This window comes from Penicillium samsonianum (genome assembly GCF_028829775.1).
Source record: "Penicillium samsonianum strain IBT 33392 chromosome Unknown utg000002l_segment0_segment0, whole genome shotgun sequence".
Classification (NCBI taxonomy): domain Eukaryota; kingdom Fungi; phylum Ascomycota; class Eurotiomycetes; order Eurotiales; family Aspergillaceae; genus Penicillium; species Penicillium samsonianum.
The window spans coordinates 1856036-1876197 of record NW_026643260.1 but is presented as its reverse complement, the minus strand read 5'-3'; the positions used below and the strand labels follow the sequence as shown (position 1 = coordinate 1876197).

The 20162-nt window shown below is 48.0% G+C and overlaps 8 protein-coding genes across 8 annotated transcripts; 3 read left to right on the top strand and 5 right to left on the bottom strand.

Annotated features, from left to right (window-relative positions):
* Positions 1 to 626: 626 nt before the first annotated feature.
* N7471_002558 (Amino acid/polyamine transporter I) lies at positions 627 to 2647 on the top strand (the record flags this gene model as incomplete). The annotated part of the gene is made up of 5 exons (XM_057275278.1): positions 627 to 1021; positions 1090 to 1218; positions 1300 to 1812; positions 1874 to 2112; positions 2175 to 2647. The coding sequence occupies 5 exons, from the start codon at positions 627 to 629 to the stop codon at positions 2645 to 2647; spliced, it is 1749 nt and encodes a 582-aa protein (XP_057139916.1).
* Positions 2648 to 3066: 419 nt separating this feature from the next.
* On the bottom strand, positions 3067 to 4980 carry N7471_002557 (uncharacterized protein; the record flags this gene model as incomplete). Its single annotated transcript, XM_057275277.1, has 1 exon — positions 3067 to 4980. The coding sequence occupies one exon, from the start codon at positions 4978 to 4980 to the stop codon at positions 3067 to 3069; it is 1914 nt and encodes a 637-aa protein (XP_057139915.1).
* Positions 4981 to 6240: 1260 nt separating this feature from the next.
* On the bottom strand, positions 6241 to 8335 carry N7471_002556 (flavin-containing monooxygenase; the record flags this gene model as incomplete). The annotated part of the gene is made up of 5 exons (XM_057275276.1): positions 7987 to 8335; positions 7643 to 7924; positions 7428 to 7585; positions 6758 to 7375; positions 6241 to 6707 (listed from the first exon to the last, which is right to left on the bottom strand). The coding sequence occupies exons 1-5, from the start codon at positions 8280 to 8282 to the stop codon at positions 6241 to 6243; spliced, it is 1821 nt and encodes a 606-aa protein (XP_057139914.1). The 5' UTR covers positions 8283 to 8335.
* Positions 8336 to 9731: 1396 nt separating this feature from the next.
* Positions 9732 to 11840, top strand: N7471_002555 (flavin-containing monooxygenase; the record flags this gene model as incomplete). The annotated part of the gene is made up of 5 exons (XM_057275275.1): positions 9732 to 10148; positions 10200 to 10441; positions 10502 to 10862; positions 10922 to 11177; positions 11230 to 11840. The coding sequence occupies 5 exons, from the start codon at positions 9732 to 9734 to the stop codon at positions 11838 to 11840; spliced, it is 1887 nt and encodes a 628-aa protein (XP_057139913.1).
* Positions 11841 to 12797: 957 nt separating this feature from the next.
* On the bottom strand, positions 12798 to 14563 carry N7471_002554 (Major facilitator superfamily domain general substrate transporter; the record flags this gene model as incomplete). Its single annotated transcript, XM_057275274.1, has 6 exons — positions 12798 to 12824; positions 12874 to 13082; positions 13133 to 13845; positions 13901 to 13941; positions 13994 to 14272; positions 14324 to 14563. The coding sequence occupies 6 exons, from the start codon at positions 14561 to 14563 to the stop codon at positions 12798 to 12800; spliced, it is 1509 nt and encodes a 502-aa protein (XP_057139912.1).
* Positions 14564 to 15155: 592 nt separating this feature from the next.
* N7471_002553 (MBL fold metallo-hydrolase) lies at positions 15156 to 16362 on the top strand (the record flags this gene model as incomplete). Its single annotated transcript, XM_057275273.1, has 3 exons — positions 15156 to 15508; positions 15566 to 15706; positions 15774 to 16362. The coding sequence occupies 3 exons, from the start codon at positions 15156 to 15158 to the stop codon at positions 16360 to 16362; spliced, it is 1083 nt and encodes a 360-aa protein (XP_057139911.1).
* A 435-nt stretch (positions 16363 to 16797) lies between these two features.
* N7471_002552 (zinc-binding dehydrogenase) lies at positions 16798 to 18163 on the bottom strand (the record flags this gene model as incomplete). Its single annotated transcript, XM_057275272.1, has 6 exons — positions 16798 to 17060; positions 17112 to 17465; positions 17515 to 17689; positions 17743 to 17833; positions 17878 to 18082; positions 18121 to 18163. The coding sequence occupies 6 exons, from the start codon at positions 18161 to 18163 to the stop codon at positions 16798 to 16800; spliced, it is 1131 nt and encodes a 376-aa protein (XP_057139910.1).
* A 448-nt stretch (positions 18164 to 18611) lies between these two features.
* On the bottom strand, positions 18612 to 19835 carry N7471_002551 (uncharacterized protein; the record flags this gene model as incomplete). The annotated part of the gene is made up of 4 exons (XM_057275271.1): positions 18612 to 18787; positions 18868 to 19102; positions 19179 to 19351; positions 19460 to 19835. The coding sequence occupies 4 exons, from the start codon at positions 19833 to 19835 to the stop codon at positions 18612 to 18614; spliced, it is 960 nt and encodes a 319-aa protein (XP_057139909.1).
* Positions 19836 to 20162: the final 327 nt, after the last annotated feature.

The window sequence follows — 20162 nt, the reverse complement described above, 5'->3', positions numbered from 1 at the left end:
CCAATCAATCTTGGAAGATATCAAAAGTAACCAACTGAACTGCGTCATAATCGCCTGGTTTGGCTTTTGTATGGCTCGAAATGGCCTACATGGGGTTATTGCGCTAATCTGGCTAATCTTGTCTCGAGGCAAATCTCTTCCTTTTTGAGTTTTCACTTTTACTCCCACGTTTTTGCCCCGAGTTTCAAAGTTCTTTATTAGATGTCTTTGGTCTCTTACATTTTATGCTTCTGACTGCATCTTTCCTTTTTACTTCTCCAAATATCCTTCTTTTGTGGAAAGTTCCAAAGTCTCTCCGCTAAACTCCGTACTGCACGGAAATCCTACCCTAGAGACTCGACATCTCCGACATTTGCCCTTGCCATTGCACCTTCAACATCTCAACATCCATAGCAACAACATTGCCCACAACGCGATCGAATCCCAGGCCCTCGCGACATAGCCCGACATCCCACTTTCTGTAGTAGATCCACCCCCGGATCTCCACCGATCAACCCCAACATTTGCAGAACCCATACCCCAGAATCTAGACGGAATAAGCGACATCAGCCCATCTAGTTTCTTCCGCCTGCGCCTTACCCACACAGTATCAACCACTAAACACGACAGACAGGAATGAAAACAAAATGGCTATCCTAAGCGACAAAGATAAAGAAACGAGCGGCAGTGTGTCGGAAACACTCGGGCTCAAGACTGAGGGCGGCCCTCGTGATGTGCAAGAAGGTGTGATGGCTGAAAATGCCGACAACCTTCAACGTCATCTTGGAAACCGTCAGATCCAGCTGATCGCCATTGGTGGCTCTATTGGAACAGCCCTTTTCGTGAGCATCGGCTCGGGTCTTTACCATGGCGGACCTGGCAGTTTGTTTATTGCCTTTACCGTTCAATGTATCTTTTTGGCCATGGTGAATAACTGCCTCGCTGAAATGACCACTGCCTTCCCTGTCAGTGGTGGTTTCATTCGCTTGGCTGGAAAATGGGTCGACGACGCTCTTGGTTTCATGGTCGGCTGGAACTTTTTGTCCGTCCTCTTTTTGGCTTCGCCGAAATCCCCGGCCTCCTTGCTATCTTTGCTAACACCCCCTTTAGTTTCTATGAGGCCCTTTTGATTCCCTTTGAGATCTCAGCTTTCACGCTTGTATTGTCTTTCTGGAGTCCGACGATTACTGAACCAGGCCCAGTTGCAGGCGTCTGTATTGGTGTCATCTTGATCTATGGGTGAGAACCTCTTCCGCCAATTTCGGCCATTTACCAGTTGCGTACACATGAAGTTTCATTCAAATGCTGATTTTCGCATAGCTTCCTTAACGTCTTGGCCGTCAAAGCCTATGGTGAAGCCGAATTCTGGCTGTCCGGTGGTAAGGTCATTCTGATCTTCTCCCTGTTCTTTTTCACCTTCATCACAATGGTTGGTGGAAATCCGGCCCATGATGCTTATGGTTTCCGCCACTGGAACAACCCCGGCTCTTTCATGGAGTATCTGGATACCGGCGCCCTTGGTCGGTTTGAAGGATTCCTAGGATCTCTTTGGTCGGCTTGCTTTGCCGTTGTCGGTCCTGAGTACATCTCCATGGTCGCAGCTGAAGCAAAGCGTCCTCGCATCTATATCAAGAATGCGTTCAAGACAGTCTACATTCGATTCGGTCTCTTCTTTATCGGCGGCGCCTTGGCCGTCGGTATCGTTTGTGCTGCTAATGACCCGCAGCTGAAGGCGGTTGTGACGGGTGGTTCCGCTGGTTCTGCTTCAGCATCGCCATACGTTATTGGCATGCGAAACATGGGCATTTCAATTTTCCCTTCGATCATCAACGCGTCAGTGCTATCAAAAAGAAACATATATTTGACGAGCCGATGACTGACAATACTCTTTTAGCCTCTTGCTGACTTCGATTTTCTCTGCTGGCAATACCTACACCTACTGCGCTATCCGTACTCTTTACGGTTTGGCACTAGAAGGAAGAGCCCCAAGAGTTCTCACTTACACCACGCGCAACGGTGTACCCCTGTATTGCTTCGCAGTCGTGATGATCTTCCCTATGCTTTCCTTTTTGCAATGTTCCAGTAGCTCGTCCATCGTCATCACATGGTTCGCTAACCTCGTCACTGCCGGAGGTAAGAAATCACGATGGAATTTGCAAGTGGAGCCCCATTACAATACTGACAACATAACCCAGGTCTCATCAACTACATCGTCATCACCTTGACATACATATTCTTCCACCGCGCTTGCAAAGCGCAGGGGCTCGATCGCAGATCCCTCTCCTATTACGGACGTCTCCAACCCTACTGCGCATACATCGCACTCGTTTGGATGATCATCGTGACTATCGTCTACGGTTACCCTGCATACAAGCCTTGGTCTGTGTCAACCTTCTGGTCGAACTACACCATGCAAATCGTCATCCCTCCCCTCTTCATCATCTGGAAAGTCCTCAAGAAAACCAAGTTCATTAAGGCTGATCAAGCCGATCTTGTCTGGGAGCGACCCCTGATCGATGCGTACGAGGACAGCTTCCTCGACCCGCCTACCGGCTTCTGGAGAGAAATGTTGCAGATGGTCGGCATTGGGCGGACTAAAGGCGGCAACGATAAGCGATCGCATTCAGTGTCTCGGCCCCTGGAGTCTCCTGAGGGAAGTTCGGCGTGAATGTAACCACGAGCAGTGTTTGATTAAATTCACATGTACGTATAGGTATCTAGGTACCGTATAGGTGTTGGTAAATGTCCTTATGATATGAGCCATCTTGACACAGGGATTTATTTCCTGCTGCAGATATGTCAATGTGATACCCACCCATTTTTTTTTTCATTTCGAATAATGTTTTAACATAATCGGATTGGGACCGTGTATTGAGATTCCTTGCCTGATATCCCGGCCATGTAAACTATGCGGAGATAGATGAAAAAAAAGACCAAAGGGGAAAACCTAGGCAAACTTTAGTTGACATTGGTTACAATTGAGATTGCACACAAGTGCAGTCCTATATACCTACCTGTTGAAGGTGCATGGACATCCACGCCTCTCAACAATAACTAAGCTGAACAAATATATTGGGCAACATGACTTTACCCACTTGTGGTCATATTTGTCCATCTCGCCTTCAAACCATGTGCAGCCATCTTTGGCTTCCGGTCCCTGGTAAACACACCCTTCTTATTACCATCCACCCGCCTGGTACCCAAAGTCGTCTGGAAATCAGCAAAGTTCCAAACATGCTCGCCAGCCATGGCCTCGACACGATCAAAGACGCGGTGATACATATCGAGCATATCTCCCTGGAACTCCTCACTCCAAGGCAAACCAAGAGTGGAGTGAAGACCGGCAATAGTATCAGCGCCGTACTCGGTCATGATAATCGGCTTATTGAATTTCTTTTCCCAGCCGCGCAGCTCCTTTTCAAGCGCTACCTCTGCTGCCTCGAGGTCTCCTGTTTCGGAATACCACCCAAAATACCGGTTGAGGCAATCAACGTCAAACAAGTCCGAGATCAGATCCGTCTCGAATGTTGCGCTGCCGACATTGGCAAATGTAATAGGACGACTTGGATCAAGCTCCCGAGTCAACTTGGCTAAAGGCTCAAAGTATTCGCGTGCCCCATCTTCTTGGGAGGCAGGCTCGTTGGCAATAGACCACATAACAACACTGGCGTGGTTCTTGTCCCGACTAATGAGTTCGCGAATGGCTTGCTTGTGGGCCTTCTGGGTATTATTGTTCATATTATCCTCGGTAAAGGTCTTTGGGGCTTCGGTTCCAGATACACCCAGCAAACCAATGTTCAGACCCACCGCGGGTGTTTCATCGATCACGACAATTCCGTGTCGGTCTGCAAAGTCCATGACCTCTTCGGCGTATGGGTAGTGTGAGGTACGGAAAGAGTTTGCGCCAATCCAGTTCATCAATTGAAAATCATGAACCATGTATGCTTGGTCGTGTCCTTTGCCGCGGACTGCGGTGTCTTCGTGTCTTCCAAACCCGGTAAAGTAGAAGGGCTTGCCGTTGATCAGGAACTTCGATCCGCTAACCTTGACAGTGCGCACACCAGTGGCTAAGCTGTAGGTGTCAATCACCTTGCCGCGGGAATCCACAATGTTGGCCACAAATTGGTAAAGATAGGCGGCGCCGGGTTGCCACAACTTGACTGAGCTGATCTTGACGGTACCCTCAGCTCCGGAGCCCTTTGCAACAACGACTCCATCCTCATCAATCACAGAGATCTTGATCTGCCTAGTCGTGTTGTTGGCCAACTTGAGCTTGTAGTTGATGAGTCCAGTTTCACCTTCAAGATCAGTGACAACGGTGATATCCTGGATATGTTGACGAGGCACAGAGTACAGCCAAATAGAGCGAGCAAGACCAGCATAGTTGTAGAAGTCATGGTTGTAGGTCTGGATTCTCTTGCCGGTGCCCTCACCAATCTCGATCTTTCCAGGTGGAATCGTCTCATGGGTAAGCTCGTTGTTGACACCGATTGTCAAGCGGAACTTCTCTCCAGCAGTGACAAACTCGGTTATATCGGCTTCGAAAGGTGTATAACCGCCCACATGCTCGGCGAGCAGACGGTCATTCACATAGATACGACCGTGGTGGGTAGCAGATTCAGCTCGCACGAAATATTGCTCCTTAGACCAGCCCTTTGGGACGAAAACATCGCGCTGGTAGTAAACCCATCCCACGTGGTCGTGGATATCCCGATCGACGAAAATATCATTGTAAGAAGCTGGGACGGGGCATTCGAGAGCACCCCTGGGAAATGGCGCGGTCCAGGGTTGGGCTGTGTCGTTGACACCGGAAGCCAGGGTGAATTTCCACAGGCCATCAAGGTTCACAAGGTCTCGGGAGGGAGTTCGTTGGGGCTTTAGCTTGAGCAAGGGCTGTTCCTCGTGAGCCAATAATTCACTGCGTGGATGAAGGCTGGCTGTAGGGACCGCAAACGAAGAAGGAATAAGAGATAAGAAAGACAACCCCGTTAGGAACTTCATGGCGACCAAATATCGAATGTTATTGAGCGAGGCGTGCAACAGTCACTCGTAATGCAAAGACCGCTCTGAGTTGATTGAGACATGATGGCTTGCAAATTCGTCAAGTATATATACTATTTCTCCAGACAGTACCCCGGCAATTGAGATATCAAATATCTGCACATCGGTAATTGACTCGCTTGGCATATACACTGGGTTGCAGGATATGGTGTCAACCATGAGGCAAATTGTGCATATGTTATGGGTATCGATGCTCGCATTGGGGATGTTGCCAAGATGGCGACTGCGGGGGCCCCATAATATGCAATGCTTTTCGCGGGGATGGGTCGGCAGTTCGGCATATATGTATACGTGCACACACCCCATGCATCGGCAATTAGCCAACCCTTTCTCCGCGTCGGGTATTGATTGATGAACATACTTATAGGCCAGACAATGCGGAGACTGATGGTTTAAGCCTATTGTGATGAGCCATAGCGAAGAAACAGCCCTAAGTAGTTGGTTCGCTTCCTAATCGACATTTTAGTGACCTCTGGAGGTTCCTGACTATACCTATAGGGTGTGATATTAAGACTTGCTCCACGCATCGGAATTAATTCCGTAGTAGTTGCAGTTTGTGATTACAAACAATACCCTGGTTTACGCAGAGAGTCGAGCTTGGTGAGGCCCTATAGGTGCAATTAATACTGCAGCTAAGAAAGAGATTCTCCGCTGTAACCTGTATCGACTCGGCTAACTAGGAGTCCACAGGTGTTAATTCAGGTGGATAAGATGCCTTGTGATCTCGGCTCAATACTTGCTCGTTCAGTATATGTTCTTTCATGTGGTGAATGCTCGAAATATATCTGCTATTCACGTCTTCTCTTTACTCGCGTCTCAAATGATAGGACGGCCACCAAGGCACTACAGCAGCACAATAAAAAAAAGAATAAAAAGGGTACGGCAGTAGTCGAAAATGATGTCAGAAGTTCCTTATATGGATGCATCCGTGCCCATCTACCCCGCCTCGTGGGTTGGTGCTAAATACCCGAACTATGATACGATTCTTTGATATTATGTGCTGTAAATATCCGAATACAGCTAGTACTCCAATTAACGAGGCTATGCATGAATGAAACCAGGATTTACCCCTTGGGACTATCTCAAAAAACCCAAGTACTCATGTATACCTATCTAGTGTCTTTGTACGTACTTAGGAATTTCAGAATACAAAATGGATAAAGACATTGAATTATATATACAACCTTTCCCACACACCTCCTAGTCATGGACTTGTGGGAGGACAAACAGGTTCCAGAACTCATCAAAGTCTAGTGTCTGCGTGGCACCGATGTCACCTCCCTTGGCCTCTCTCAAAGTGGTCCCATTACCCAGATATGAGAACCGATTAATCTTGGCTTCAGGGGTCCGATCCATTTTGAAGTCCTCCCAGCGAGGGTTTTTCATAGCCTCTAAGAGGTGGAATATGGATCCGCCGTATATGGCAATGACTGGGCCATCGATTGTACCACGCTTGTACCAACTGCGGCAATCTCGAGTCCATACTGTACGTTCAAGGTACTTCTGGATGTGCTGATTGTACTCCTCGTTGACGTCGTTGTCGACCTCGAAACTGCGAACTCCTTCTGTTTGCATCTTTTCCATCCATTTGTAGATATAGACGGCGGTTGCTTGGATTCCGAGAATTAGTGACCCGTTTGCCAGCGGTGAATTGGGTCCCACGAAGCCTAAACATGTAAGTAAAAAAGATGTCACAGTGGAAGAAAGGAAAACATACAGAAATAGTTTGGAAATTCCGGCACGCACATGCCCATGTATGCCTTTGGGACGTCCTTTTCCCACTTCTCCGCCATGTTGACTCCATTTCGGCCCACAAGTGGGAATGAAGGCTTGAATGAAGTGTCAAAGCCAGTTGCGCAGACAATTATATCATATTCCAACTCAACGCCGCTTCGAGTAAGGATTCCTCGCTCGGTAATCTTTGAGACATCGTCCCATCTCAACTCGATATTGTCCTGAATAATAGCTTCCAGGAAACCAGGTCCCGGTGTTTGGCGACGACATCCAACTGGGAAGGAGGGAACTAGAAGTTCAGCTGCGCGCTTTCCCTTCTCACTGTTACCCAAACGGTCGGTCATGGACTTTCGGAAGAGATCTTGAGCTTCTTGTTGAAGGTCACAATCAGCAATCACCCGATTGAAGTTTTCTGCCCTTCGGTTCATAATGGCAGCGCGATAGTCACGGAGGACTTTTGGATCCTTGAAAAGTTCTAAAGTGCTTTCAGCGAAATTATAATCCTTGTCCATTTCTGGATCATTTTCTGTCGGCTCGTTGATTCCAGGAGCTGGGCTGATCCAAGTTTGGCTCCGTACATAGCAATCCATATTCCCGACGACTAGAAAAGTCAGTTGTCTGATAGGCTTGATAGACTATGCGTGTGAACGTACCACTCGCAAGCTTAGGGACAATCTGAATGCCTGACGATCCGATTCCGATACAGGCAACGCGCTTTCCGGTGAAATCGTAGCTGGAATCCCAGTGCGCTGAGTGCATGAGTCTTCCTTTAAAACTTTCTAGTCCCTCAATAGAGGGCCACTTCCAATTGCTGTAATGACATCCTATCAGCACCCGCATGAGAAAAGATCAGAAAGGGATTACAAACTTCAATACACCGCTGGCATTGACGAAGACATCACATTCGTCTCGGATCAGAGTAGAACCGTTCCTGATCTGGAGATCCCACTTTCCCTTTTCTTCATTCCAGATAGCAGATTCGACTGAATGTTGCAGGCTAATATACTTCTCAACTTCGTATTGCTTGGCCACATCTTTCATGTAGGAGTGAATCTGCTCTGATGTCGCGTAATAATTTGGCCACTCTGGGTTGGCAGCAAAGCTATAGGCATAATTGTGCGCTGGGATATCACACTGACATCCCGGGTATCTATAACCGACGCATTAGCTTCGATGAAATCGTAGATCTAGTCCAGGGCTCATCAAACTCACCGATTCTCATACCAAGTTCCTCCCAAATCAGCGTTTCGCTCATAAATAACAAACTCTGCATTGGCATCCTTCATGCGCTCATTAAAGACAATACCCATCATAAGACCAGAGTACCCTGCGCCGAGACAGACGACGCGAAGTGGCCGCCTGGTGCCGATGGGTTGTTCAACAATGGCATACTCGGGGTTGAGGCGATACTGATGAGCGGTGTGGGTGGTCTTGTTGCTAAAGACATTCTGGAGAGCTGGCTTCCTAACGGGAGCTATTGGCTCTATAGTTGCTGCGGGTGGTGACATGGCTCAAAGCAGAGAAAATGCTGTGCACTACCTTGTGTTCTCAGTAGCCTGAAAGCCTTGTCTGGATGTAATGTCTATCGTTATTTATCTCAGGCTTTCAGAGGAATGTTTGATCTATAAGCATGGAGTTGTGGTCATAAATAAACATTTTTCATAGACATTGGAGGGGTAGTCTTGCCGAATATCCGGCTTGGATTATAAAATCCGAGTGATACGGAGAAGGTACGACATGTACTTTCGGAATATGACCCGAAAAACTCTACCCCGGGTTTCTATATCAGGATAACCGACATAGCCGCAGAAACGGTGCGGCATCGGTCCATGTACTCCGTACCCCGCGTTCTTTTGTGGCGAATTCCGTGGAAGCTGCACGTGGAAAAAATCTTGGAAACCCAGAGCGGGAAAGCCAATGTCCTGAATCTAGATGTCGGAGGCGATTGCTATTGGCACACGGTCATGCGAGGTAGCTCTACAAGTGTGGAAGAACTAGCTCTTTCCGGGAACGTCTAACCTTCTTGGAGTGGCATGGCATACACGCGAGTCCGGCACGTTTGCGCTTTTCTGTCCCGGGGGCAGATTGCACCCACTGCGACTCAGTCATCGTCGCGGCCACGGAATGCGGTGGCAGACAGTGGTCCCATCCGCACCATTCGTCGATATTATTTGAAGAACGTCGAGAGACAAGCTTGGTCATGTGCCACGTGGTGATCGCGAGCGAGAATGCAGGATGTGGGGAGCCTCTCAAGGTCAGTATATTAATTATCTTATTAACAGGTAATTTATAGAGCTCAAGGTATACTGCCACTCAGCACTCAATGGGATGTCCCCATCCATAGACGAGCTTTGAACTGTTTCTGACCCACTTAATCCGTAGTCGGTGGACGCATATCTGGCTTCCAATCGACCTTTTTTTGCGCTTGTATGGCCGAGGGCTGTAAGCCGATTAGTGCCGCGCGGGCAATTCCCAAATGAGTAATCATATTTGCCATTCAAAGAATCACTGGGAATCTACTTCCCCACAGCCGAGAGATAAGAAACAGACGATATCGGTGTTTCCCGAAGCGGATTACCGTAGGCAGGTGTCGCGCTAGCTCCATTCCGCCAGAACATCTCGGCTACCCAGCCTTCGCCTTGATTGTACATACGATTGAACCCTTCGGCACTCAATTTGTTGCATTAAGGTCACGGCGTCTAGCGGGGCAGGATGAGTCGCTCTGTCGGCATGGAACGTCCTCCTGCTGGCCTGCGCAGCAGGGATGGAGGCGTAGCGGGTGTTCTCTCCCGCACTCCTATTCTAGTATAAAGGTGGGAACTTTCGACAACGAAATGCATCAAGGAGTCCAATCAGTCCATCAACTTACTTGACAAGAGAAGTTTTTGGTTATCAAAAGTTCAACTGCGATCTTTTAGCCCCTCTCCACCCTTCATCGAAACCACTTTCCCACGGCAATGGCACCATCAATCGTGACCTCAAACCTACCAACCTCATCTGTGGCGGACGGTAAGGTCCCTGTGGGTTTCACCACCAAAGACGCGAAGGACCTTCCAGAGACCTTGCTTTCGCATTTCGCTGACAAGATCAACGGCAAAACCACCGATGGTCCGAAATCCACAACTCCCGACCGGCTCAAGGAACACTCAATTCCATTCAATGACCAATACGCCTTAAACCCTCGCAAACTCCGTATCATTACGATCGGCGCGGGCTTCTCTGGACTAGTGCTTGCGCACAAATTCCAACATGCCTACCCGGAGCTTCAGGACTTTGTTGATCACACGATCTTCGAAGGTCGAAGCGATATTGGAGGAACATGGCTAGTCAATACGTACCCAGGCGTGCAATGCGATGTGCCCTCTCATATCTATGTAAGTCTACGACAACCGTTCCCGATTTGGATGGTCTGCTGACATACCCAGGCCTTCCCATTTGACCCGAACCCAGACTGGCCCCGCTTCTATTCCAGCGGACCTGCGATTCAAGAGTATATCAAGACGACAGTAAAGAAGTGGAACCTTGATCGTGATGTGCAATTAGAAACCCAGGTTGTTGGTGCCTACTGGCAAGAAGATTCAGGAAAATGGAAGATTACTGTGAAGCATGGTGGAGTTGAACGTGCTGAGTACTGTGACATTTTGATCTCAGGCCAGGGTAACTTGGTGTGAGTACTCAACCCGTCTCATGTGAACTCGAGGAACAATATCAATTGACATGTCGATAGGAGCCCTTCCTGGCCAAAGATTGCCGGACTTTCCGATTTCAAAGGCCATGTTACGCACTCTGCACGATGGGACCACGACTTCGATTACTCCAACAAGCGGATAGCTGTCATTGGCAACGGATCGTCTGGCATCCAGATTGTACCTCAAATGACCAAACTGCCGGGTACGACAGTGCGCAACTTCATTCGTGGTCCAGCTTGGGTCTATTACCGTGTCCCACCTTCTAAGCATCTTGGGAGAGAAACCGAGGACACCAACCCGGAATTCCTCGAAGAAGAGAAAGAGCGGTTCCGTGACCCTGTTCAACATCGGGAATACCGTAAAGGAATTATCCACCGTACCAACAAGGCATTCCGCTTGGTAAGTTCACAGCCTTCAACCCCTCTGCCTAACCAAAGCTAATATGGGACATCATGTAGTTCATGAAAGGAGAGCCCAATGAAACTACCGTGGCACTAGCATCAGCCCAGATGGCCGAGAAGCTCAACCATGATCCTGTGCTGTGCGAACAGCTTATCCCTAAGTGGGAGATCGGTTGCCGTCGAGTGACCCCTGGCCCTGGCTACCTAGAGTCCTTCTCAAAGCCGAATTGCAGTCTCACGTCGAGTCCAATTACGAAGATCACCGAGAAGGGTATTGTCACTGCTGACGGGCAGGAGTTTGAGTGCGATGTTTGTAGGTTCATCCGTAGTCCATCTTTCACTTCACTTCTAACACAGTGTCTTAGTGGTTTGTGCTACTGGCTTCGATGTCTCTAAATGCCCTCAATACCCGCTCGTCGGCCAGAACGGAGTCAACCTCGCCCAGAAATGGAAGGATGAGCCCACCTCATACCTATCAGTAGGAACCGATGACTTCCCCAACTATTTCACAATGGCCGGCCCCAACTGCCTCTGCGGCCACGGATCCCTCGTCGAAGCATTGAACTGGACAGGCGATTACTTTGTCAAAATGATCAAGAAGATCGCCACAGAAGACATCAAGTACATGGTCCCCAAGGCCTCGTCCGTGCACGCCTTCGGCAAATACCAAGACGAGATCCACAAGACATTGGTGTGGTCCGGCTCCTGTCGCAGCTGGTACAAGAGAGGCACCGTGGACGGCCGAGTCACACATCTCTTCGCAGGCAGTGCTATCTTGTTCCGCCGCCTGCTCGGCGAGATCCGCTCAGAACACTATGACATTGCTTACAACTCGGGCAATCCCTTCCGCTTCCTGGGCAACGGATTCACTGAGTGGGAAATGAAGGAGGACGCCGATCTGGGATGGTACGTGAAGGTCGCTAAACCGGGGCCTGAGGCCTATGCTGGCGATGATAAGAGCTGGGTAGCGAAATAGATGAATACCCGAGGACGCGCTCCTGCTGTCCTGTCGGTATGCCTTGATCGGAGTTCGTTATGTTTATTTTATACAGTCTGCAACTTGAATCATCAAAACCATGGAAATGTTGCCACTCGGCTATATATATATGTACAGCAAGATTCCACCTTATTATTATCTTATACCTATTCTCGGTTTTTTCTTCTTTGCGTTAGAGTATATAGTTCACATTCTCTGAACATATATAATTCCATCTTTCTTATTCGAATACCTTATCTTCCTTTTTAAATTTCCTTCTTTGTTGTATAAATAGGTTAAGTTACCTTTCTAATACGTTAAGTACTATAGATCTATATAAAGCCTTTAAGGTAACTGATTTATTTGAATTTAAGGTCATATTGTCTTTTCATACGAAAAGGGTGGGGACCGCGCGAGTGCGGTCAGCAGCCCTTGTATACTATACCTTCCTATGCATGTTATTAAAAATTGTTTCTGCTTCGATGATTGAGTCAGATAAATGGATAAGAATGATCAGTAGACTTAGCAACAGTCGAGAATTGTAGCCTACGAAAATATATTTCCCCCCTTTCCTCATTAGTACAGATCGAAGTACGAGCCAGATTGCGTTGATTACATCTACCCCACAAGCATCATTTGTAAATACTAGTTACTCCATTTGACGCCACATGTCGGGAAATACAGCAAGTATGCAGTATTACACTTGGGATTGCTGGTTACAGCCGCTGGACATTTGAAGAGGTAGATGTGTGCTGTCCGACGAACAGGGAGTTAGAAGGGGTTGGGGACAAGTCCTTGAGGATGACAATTTACTAAACTGAGATCTAAATAAACATTGCGAGATCCACCATAGACAAAAGATTTTATTCTCCTAGCTCAAGGCTAAACTACCTATTGTACTTCAAGTTCCCCCAAACGAGTCTCAACTTACCCCAAACCCGCCTATTGTCGCTGCTCTCACAATGAATACCGGAATTGCATATTCTATGGGTCTGTCAATAAATGAAAGCAAATTGGAGCTCGTGTCACGGACCATTTTATCAGTCAAGTCATCCTCATAGGCATGTTCAAAGCCTTCCACGGTTCCCATCCTATCACGGCGGCGGTTCTCCATTGAGCAGAGGATTCGGTATACCAAAACAAAGAGACCCGCAATGATCGCGGTGATGACCACCACGATGAATCCCAGATTATAATGAGGTGAATCTTCATGTCGGAAGACCTGGGGTCCTGCGAAATTGCCTGGTGGGGATTAGTGACAACACTTTCACATTTCCGCGGGATAACCCTACCAAGGGAGTATCCAATGTACAAGCCCGAAGAAGCGAGCGATCGTTTGGTGTAGCCGGCGTTGTTCGCAAGGAAAAGACCCATTGTCACTGCATATCCAGCGCCGGTGGTCGTGAGAATGTAGCAGGCAAACAGCAGTGCTCCAAGTTCCGACCGAGGCAGAAGCCAGAGCATAATAGCAGCAGTCATCGTAACCAATTGGGACATGATGACGAGATATGCACGCCAGCCGGGGAATTTGTAAGCCAGGTAGGTTGTGATCAACATCATGGTACCGGCATAAACGCCAGAAGGTATCATGAGAAGCAACGAGTTAAGTGGGTTAAAGCCAAAGCCGTCAATAATGATAGCCTGGAAGGTCGAAATCGGTGCATTAGCGAACATACCACACAGAGCGTAGAAGAAAATAAGCCAAAACTTGATATCGGTCAGGAGCTCAATGGCCTGACCACCTTTGAAATGCGTGTTTCTGACTCCGGAGTTGTTCGTTCTCATGCGAGATACTGCAATGAAGCGCTCTCTGTCGTTGAAGCCCTTGGCTCGGATAGGATCGGATGGGAGGACAAAGTAAATCACGACACCACAGATGATGGTGAGAGCCCCAGCGAAAAGGTACATATAGAACCACGGGGCGAGATTTCCTCCGAGGTGCCCGATCGCGTAGTTAACAAGAGGCGAGAAAATGGACACGTAACCTGTGCATGAGTACCAGGCACTATAAGCAAGTCAGCTGGAGCTCAAGTCGGCACGGTGTTGATGTGGAAACATACCCCATTCTCAGGGACTGTTCATCCTTTTTATACCATCCACCCTAAATCGTGGTGAGCGGAGATCGTTTGATGGAAGTAGTAAGCGTTACATACGACGATCATCATGAAAATAGGACTGATGCCGGCCTCCGTGAAGCCAAGAAAGAATCTTTGCGCGTACAATCCCTGGAAATTCGTACAAGCGGGAGTGAGGATCAAAGTAGTTCCCCAAACTATGATTGCTAGAGAAGCAACACGTTCAATGGGAAATCTCTGGGCTAGGAAAGTGACTGGATAAGCGCCCAAGATAAATCCAAGGTAGAAAATGGAAGAAGCCATGGAGAAGCGATTCCCACTGTTCAAGCCCAGGTCATCCTTGATGCCAAAAAGAGCCTGCAAAGATCATCAGTTCGTGGTGTATTGTAGGTCAGATGATAGTCATACCGCTTGTCCAAGCAGGACTTTGTCGGCATAAAGAAATGCATAAGTTATGCACAGGACAGGGAGGAGCTTCAGGTCGATCTTTCGGCGCAGCTTCTTCTCCTCTTCTGCAGTCCATGTCTGATCACCATCATATACAGCGAGGACCTTAATCGCTTCATCTCCGTGCGCTGTGTCGAGCTTTTTCAAGCCTCCCTCTTCGCCATTCGAAACATGGGAGACATCTTCCTTAATTGAGCTCATAATAAATGTCTGAATGTAATGAGATTGTGTTTTAACAGACCAAAGCAGGCTTCACCGTGATGGCTGGGAGTCCCTTTTTATCCCCGGACATATCGACCTGAAATCCGGGGGAAATGATCCATACCGAGCTGCTGATTGCCAATTTCTGGGCATAATTAACCTGCGCCTTGTGGGTAATATTGTCATTATCAGTAGGCATAATAAGGCAGCCGACGGAAAATCCCTAGCAGGATTACCGATGGTATAGCCGGAATGTTTATCAAAAATGTACAGCCGTCCATGATGAGCAGGTGATGCTACGAGCGTCTAACTCCCGAAAATGCGGGGGCATGAATGCGGGGAAGCGCGTGCGGATACGAGGTGGAACCTTGGAAAGCCGGGAGAAAAAAATGGAGTAAATCAGACCGAAGAGTTCTAATGTTGCCATGGTTATCCGAATCCGGAAATACCGATAGTGGCCCCGGGGAAGAACCGGCCGATAGCGCCCCGGAGCGGGGGCTCCCACAATTTGTGGACTGGAGCCTGGTCTCATAAAGAAAAGGCATCGATATCATATCCGCTTGATGTTGAAAGGAAGATTATAACTTCAAACATGGCAACTAGTCGACCGCTCATTGAGCTGCCTCCTGGTAAGGAGGTGTTGAGCGTGAAAATGATTGTCCCGGTCAATTTCGGGCCAGCTATCATCAAACGGTTCATGGAGCCCCCTGTGCCTGGTGTGGAAACAAAGAAACCCGGGCCCGTTTTGACGTTCCTTTTGGAACATCCTTCAGGTCAAAAGCTAGTATTTGATCTCGGGATCCGTAAGGATTATCAAAACTATGCTCCCACCGTGGCAAACTATATACCAACAACGAATTACGACATACAAGTATCAAAGAACGTGGTCGATATCCTGGAAGAGAACGGTATTCCCGGAGAGAGCATTAATGCAGTCATCTGGAGGTATTTATTTCCGAAGCATTGCAACTTTCAACAAAAAGTCTGACAACCACTTTACAGCCATTGGCATTGGGACCACATAGGAGACCCATCAACATTTCCAAGCAGGACTGACTTGATTGTGGGATCCGGGTTCAAGGATGCCATGTTACCCGGTTATCCTGCCAATCCCCTGTCCCCTATCCGGGAGAGCGATTATGCGTAAGTCCTAGTGCCATCACGGGATAAACTTGAAGATCTTTCTGATTTTGAATCTAACTCATTATAGTGGTCGATGTCTGCGCGAGATTCGATTTGATGGTCCCGATGCCCTGCGCATTGGGAAATTCCCTGCCGTCGATTACTTCGGCGACGGGTCATTCTATCTCTTAGACAGCCCAGGACATGCCATCGGGCATCTTTGCGGTCTAGCGCGAACGACTGTATCTCCTCCTACTTTTGTCATGATGGGAGGGGACATCTGTCATTACGCGGGCATATTTCGACCGTCGAAATATCTCCCTGTTCCTCCGGAAATCTCCCCACATCCGTATAATACACTAAGCGATCTACCCTTCTGCCCTGGAAGTGTTTTTAATGATCTGCAGCACACCAGAGGAAGGAAACCAACAGATACGGTGTACGAGATGTGCTTCGGTCATGATATCCCCCTTGCACAAAAGACTCGTGACCAATTGCAAGAATTGGACTGTGACGAGAACATATTTGTTATCATTGCACATGATTCCAGTGTCAGAGATGGGGTGGATCACTTCCCATTGAGTCTCAATGCTTGGAAGGAGAAGGGATGGGCCCAGAACGTAAAGTGGACTTGGTTTAGGGACTTGGAACCGTTTTGGAAGTCAAAGGGCTTGTAAAAGGGATCTTACAATTATTTAAATGAGAATCATAGGATCATCAGCCATCACTATGCCGGCATTTTCCATCAGGTAGCGCTTAAATATATATACTCTATTGGTCTGCATACACTCTCCATGTTCCTAGCCAAAATGGCTATTGCAGTTTTGACATCATATTACTTTACGAAAATGTCTCTTAGCCTGGCAGCTTTAAATTTCGTTTCTCAAAAGGAAATTCCATAATATGATCTAAAAACCTCGATACTTAAGTAGCACGATTGGGGGCAACTGGGAGGTATTTCTGATACAGCTATATCATTCAATAAAAAGGACTTGGAGAAAATAATATGATGAACAGCTCGTAATAAGATCCACGAATATTATGGGATATACATATCCACATATAATTTCGAAGAAGAATATAATGTTGTGCAATGTGTTATGGCTGCCATGCTACTCGTGCAGTAAGGCAACCCGGGATTTGACCTTTCCGTCACAAACACTCTTCAAAACTTGGGGAAATTCTTTCAAGGCAGCCGTCTCAACCTGCGGCTGAATTATTCCCTTCGAGATCAGATCGAGGACTTCCTTCAGATCTCTCCATTGCCCGCCGTATGTGAAGATAATGCTCAGCCTCTTCTGAATGCCAATCTTCATGTCGACTGTGTTCTCGTCATCGAGGGTACCAACGCACAAAAGCTTGCCTCCTCTGCGAACTTCAAATGGTCAGCACTGTACAACACATAGTTCTATTGCAGAACACTTACCGATGTTTTGTGCATCCTGGAAAGTCTGATGTGTGCCCACAAAATCCAGGGTGGTGTCAATCTTGCCCTGCAACCCATTCTCGCGCACAAAATCCTGTACTGACTTTCCAGCAGGCACCAGATCTTGTCCAGGAACACCCCACCTTGCAGCTTCCTCCAACCGTTGTTGTCGAATATCAGAAACGATGACCCTAGCACCGATATGCAGAACAATTTGCAACGCGTTAAACCCGAGGCCCCCAAGACCAAACAGAAAGACCGTCTCATTGGACTTGACTTCTGCACGTCTTACAATGGCGTGATAGCTCGTTTTGACAGCATCCGTTGCCACTGCAGCTACAGACGACGGAATTCCTTGCACTCTTGTTAGATCAAGCCGCATAAGACGATGATGGAAACAAACCTTCCGGGACTCGAACTACTGCTCGAAGATCCAGTGCCGCATATGGTGCATAAAAACCGTCCTGACCAATACCGGCGTGGTGGGCTTGCTCGCACAGCTGAGCGAGATCCCGTGAGCACTCTGCACAGTCCTCTGAGCCACAGCCAGGGACAGCGATAGTCGCGATTCGATCTCCCTACAAAGTTTGTTAGGTATTGGATCTCCTAGAAGACTGTTTGGAGAACGTACAACGCTGAACCCGGCATGTTTCACTTGGTCGCCTATCTGTACAATCTCGCCACATCCCTCATGACCCTTGAAACGAGCAAACATGGTCAGCCTGTCGAATTTCCTATGCCTTGATGAACGGAATATGATGAGCACACCAGAGTGTATTTTTCTTGAAACCAAGGACGCTGCTTTTCACTAGTAAGAAGTGAATGGTCGCTATGGCACACTAGCAAGCAGATGTTAGCATCATTTTTACCGGAGCCAACTATCCAATACTCACCCCCAGAGGCTAGTAACTTGACTAAGAATCCTCCCTTGGGAGTTACAGGGACCGGGACCTCTTCCCAGACCAGCGTGTCTATCAGCAATGGTTACTCCCAGTAAATATGCGGCTACTCACAGGCTCGGGGTTTCCCTTGTGCTTCGTCCACGCGTGCATGGACGACGGAATGTTAATGCATGCAGGAACTATCATGATGTATTGATATATGTTGTATAACCTGGTGAGTGCTAATATCTCAACTACGGCCGCTTTATATGTATATGCACGAGAGTTGTGCGAATTAGTCCTCTTTACTAGGATCTGCCGTTCGCCTGTGCGCTGCCGACATAGCCGGACCTACCGAATCGTCGTTTACTTTGTACCGAAGCATTTTCCGGATTATCGTCCGGAGCTATACGTATTGAATCATCCGAGAGGGCGGATGTGCAGAGACATTGCATTGGGAATATTTGAGCGCATGCTAATTACTGTGCGACGAAGCCATTTAAACTGGAATTTGATTCGAAAACTGGACTAGATGTGCCACTGTAGTAAAACCTACTAGTACTCACGCTCTCCGCCCTTGACCCTGTCTCTGCGCTCAGAGTCAGCAATGAAAAGCGACTCAATCTTTGTAAATCCTCACTTTATAGTCGTCCAGCCATTTATCCTCGATAATGACCAACTGCGACGCCTGCTTCTTCGCGAAGTACTCGTCCTTGGGATCGGAATAGTCTTCTCTGTTTACATCCACGAATCCCTCCTTGGCGAAGGACCTCGGGGTAATCATAAGTGAGCGTCCTGGAAGAGTTAGCCGTGTTATCGCCATTATATCTTGCCTAAAGACAAGGCACAAAGCAGATGAGTATAAGAGGGCATACCGTTAATAGATTTATCGCATGCGATCCGCATCATCGCACCGGCGCAATCAGCCTGCTCCCCAAACTCGACACCACGCTCAATCAGCCAATCTTCGTACTCCTTGGTCCGAATAGCGCTTTTGATCCAGCATGGTGCGACATAGTTGATGCGGATTCCTTGCTCCCAGCTGCTTCGACGCACGGTCTTCATGAAGCCGCGGAGGCCATACTTGGTCGCTGTGTATTCCCAGTTTCCCTAATGTGGTGGTTAGTCGTGAAATTATTCGGATTAACGACGACCAATTCAACAAAGACATAGACGGCATATTTACAGGTGAATCAATGTACGCGACCATGCTTCCAGTCATGATGAAACATCGGTCTCGGTCCTCAGTATCGGGTTGTTTCCTGAAATAATGAACTGCAAGTCTCCAGGTATAGAATGTCCCGTCCATGTTGACACGGACGATATTGAGATTGGGCTTGGTTGGTGCGCCACTGGGGTCTTTGAACTGTCAGTGCCTTGGTTACACATAATTATACATGACTAAAGCTCGAGTATGTTGAAATCTTAAGAGTTGAAATTTAAGATACCAGGCAGAGACAAACTTACCATCCAGGTTCCAAAGACTGTCACCCGAGGCACGCGAGATTCCCGCATTGGCAATGACAATATCAACGCTGTTATGCGGACTCTTGTCCTTGGCCGTCTCGAATAGTGTAATCAAACTATCCCAGTCTGTAATATCGCACTTTACAAACGCGGCTGTCTCACCATTCGCGTTCAATTCCTTGGCGAGATTGTCTCCTCTGGGGTGAAGATCGCCAAAAGTGACAAAGGCGCCGGCCGCGGTGAAGGCGCGCACCATGGCCTCACCCATGCCGTTTGCACCTCCGGTAATGATGACAGATTTGCCTTTGGCATTGGCTAGATCGGGCACCACGGTGTGGTCGATTGGGCCATTGTAGGTGTATTTCGGAAGAGGCATTGTCAACTAAATTGTAGGTATACAGTGTATAATGGCAGGTGTTGGTTGGTTCTCGAAATGTCGCAAGGACTGCAAACCCTAGTGATGCCACTTATAGCTCCAGTTTGTTTCGCTTTATCCATCCGAGGTTATATGTCTTTTGTATGGCAGGCCGGTATAGGATACCCCGCGTTCGCCCCGAGAAGGAGTACTGCCGGGACGGTTGCCAAGCCGGTAATCCAAAAGGGTATAACCGACCATAACCGGGGAAGTTGAATAATAAAGGCATTCGATCATTCGAGTCCTAATACCGCAACCTTTGTGTCCAGGTTAAGGAAGGTAAAGGGG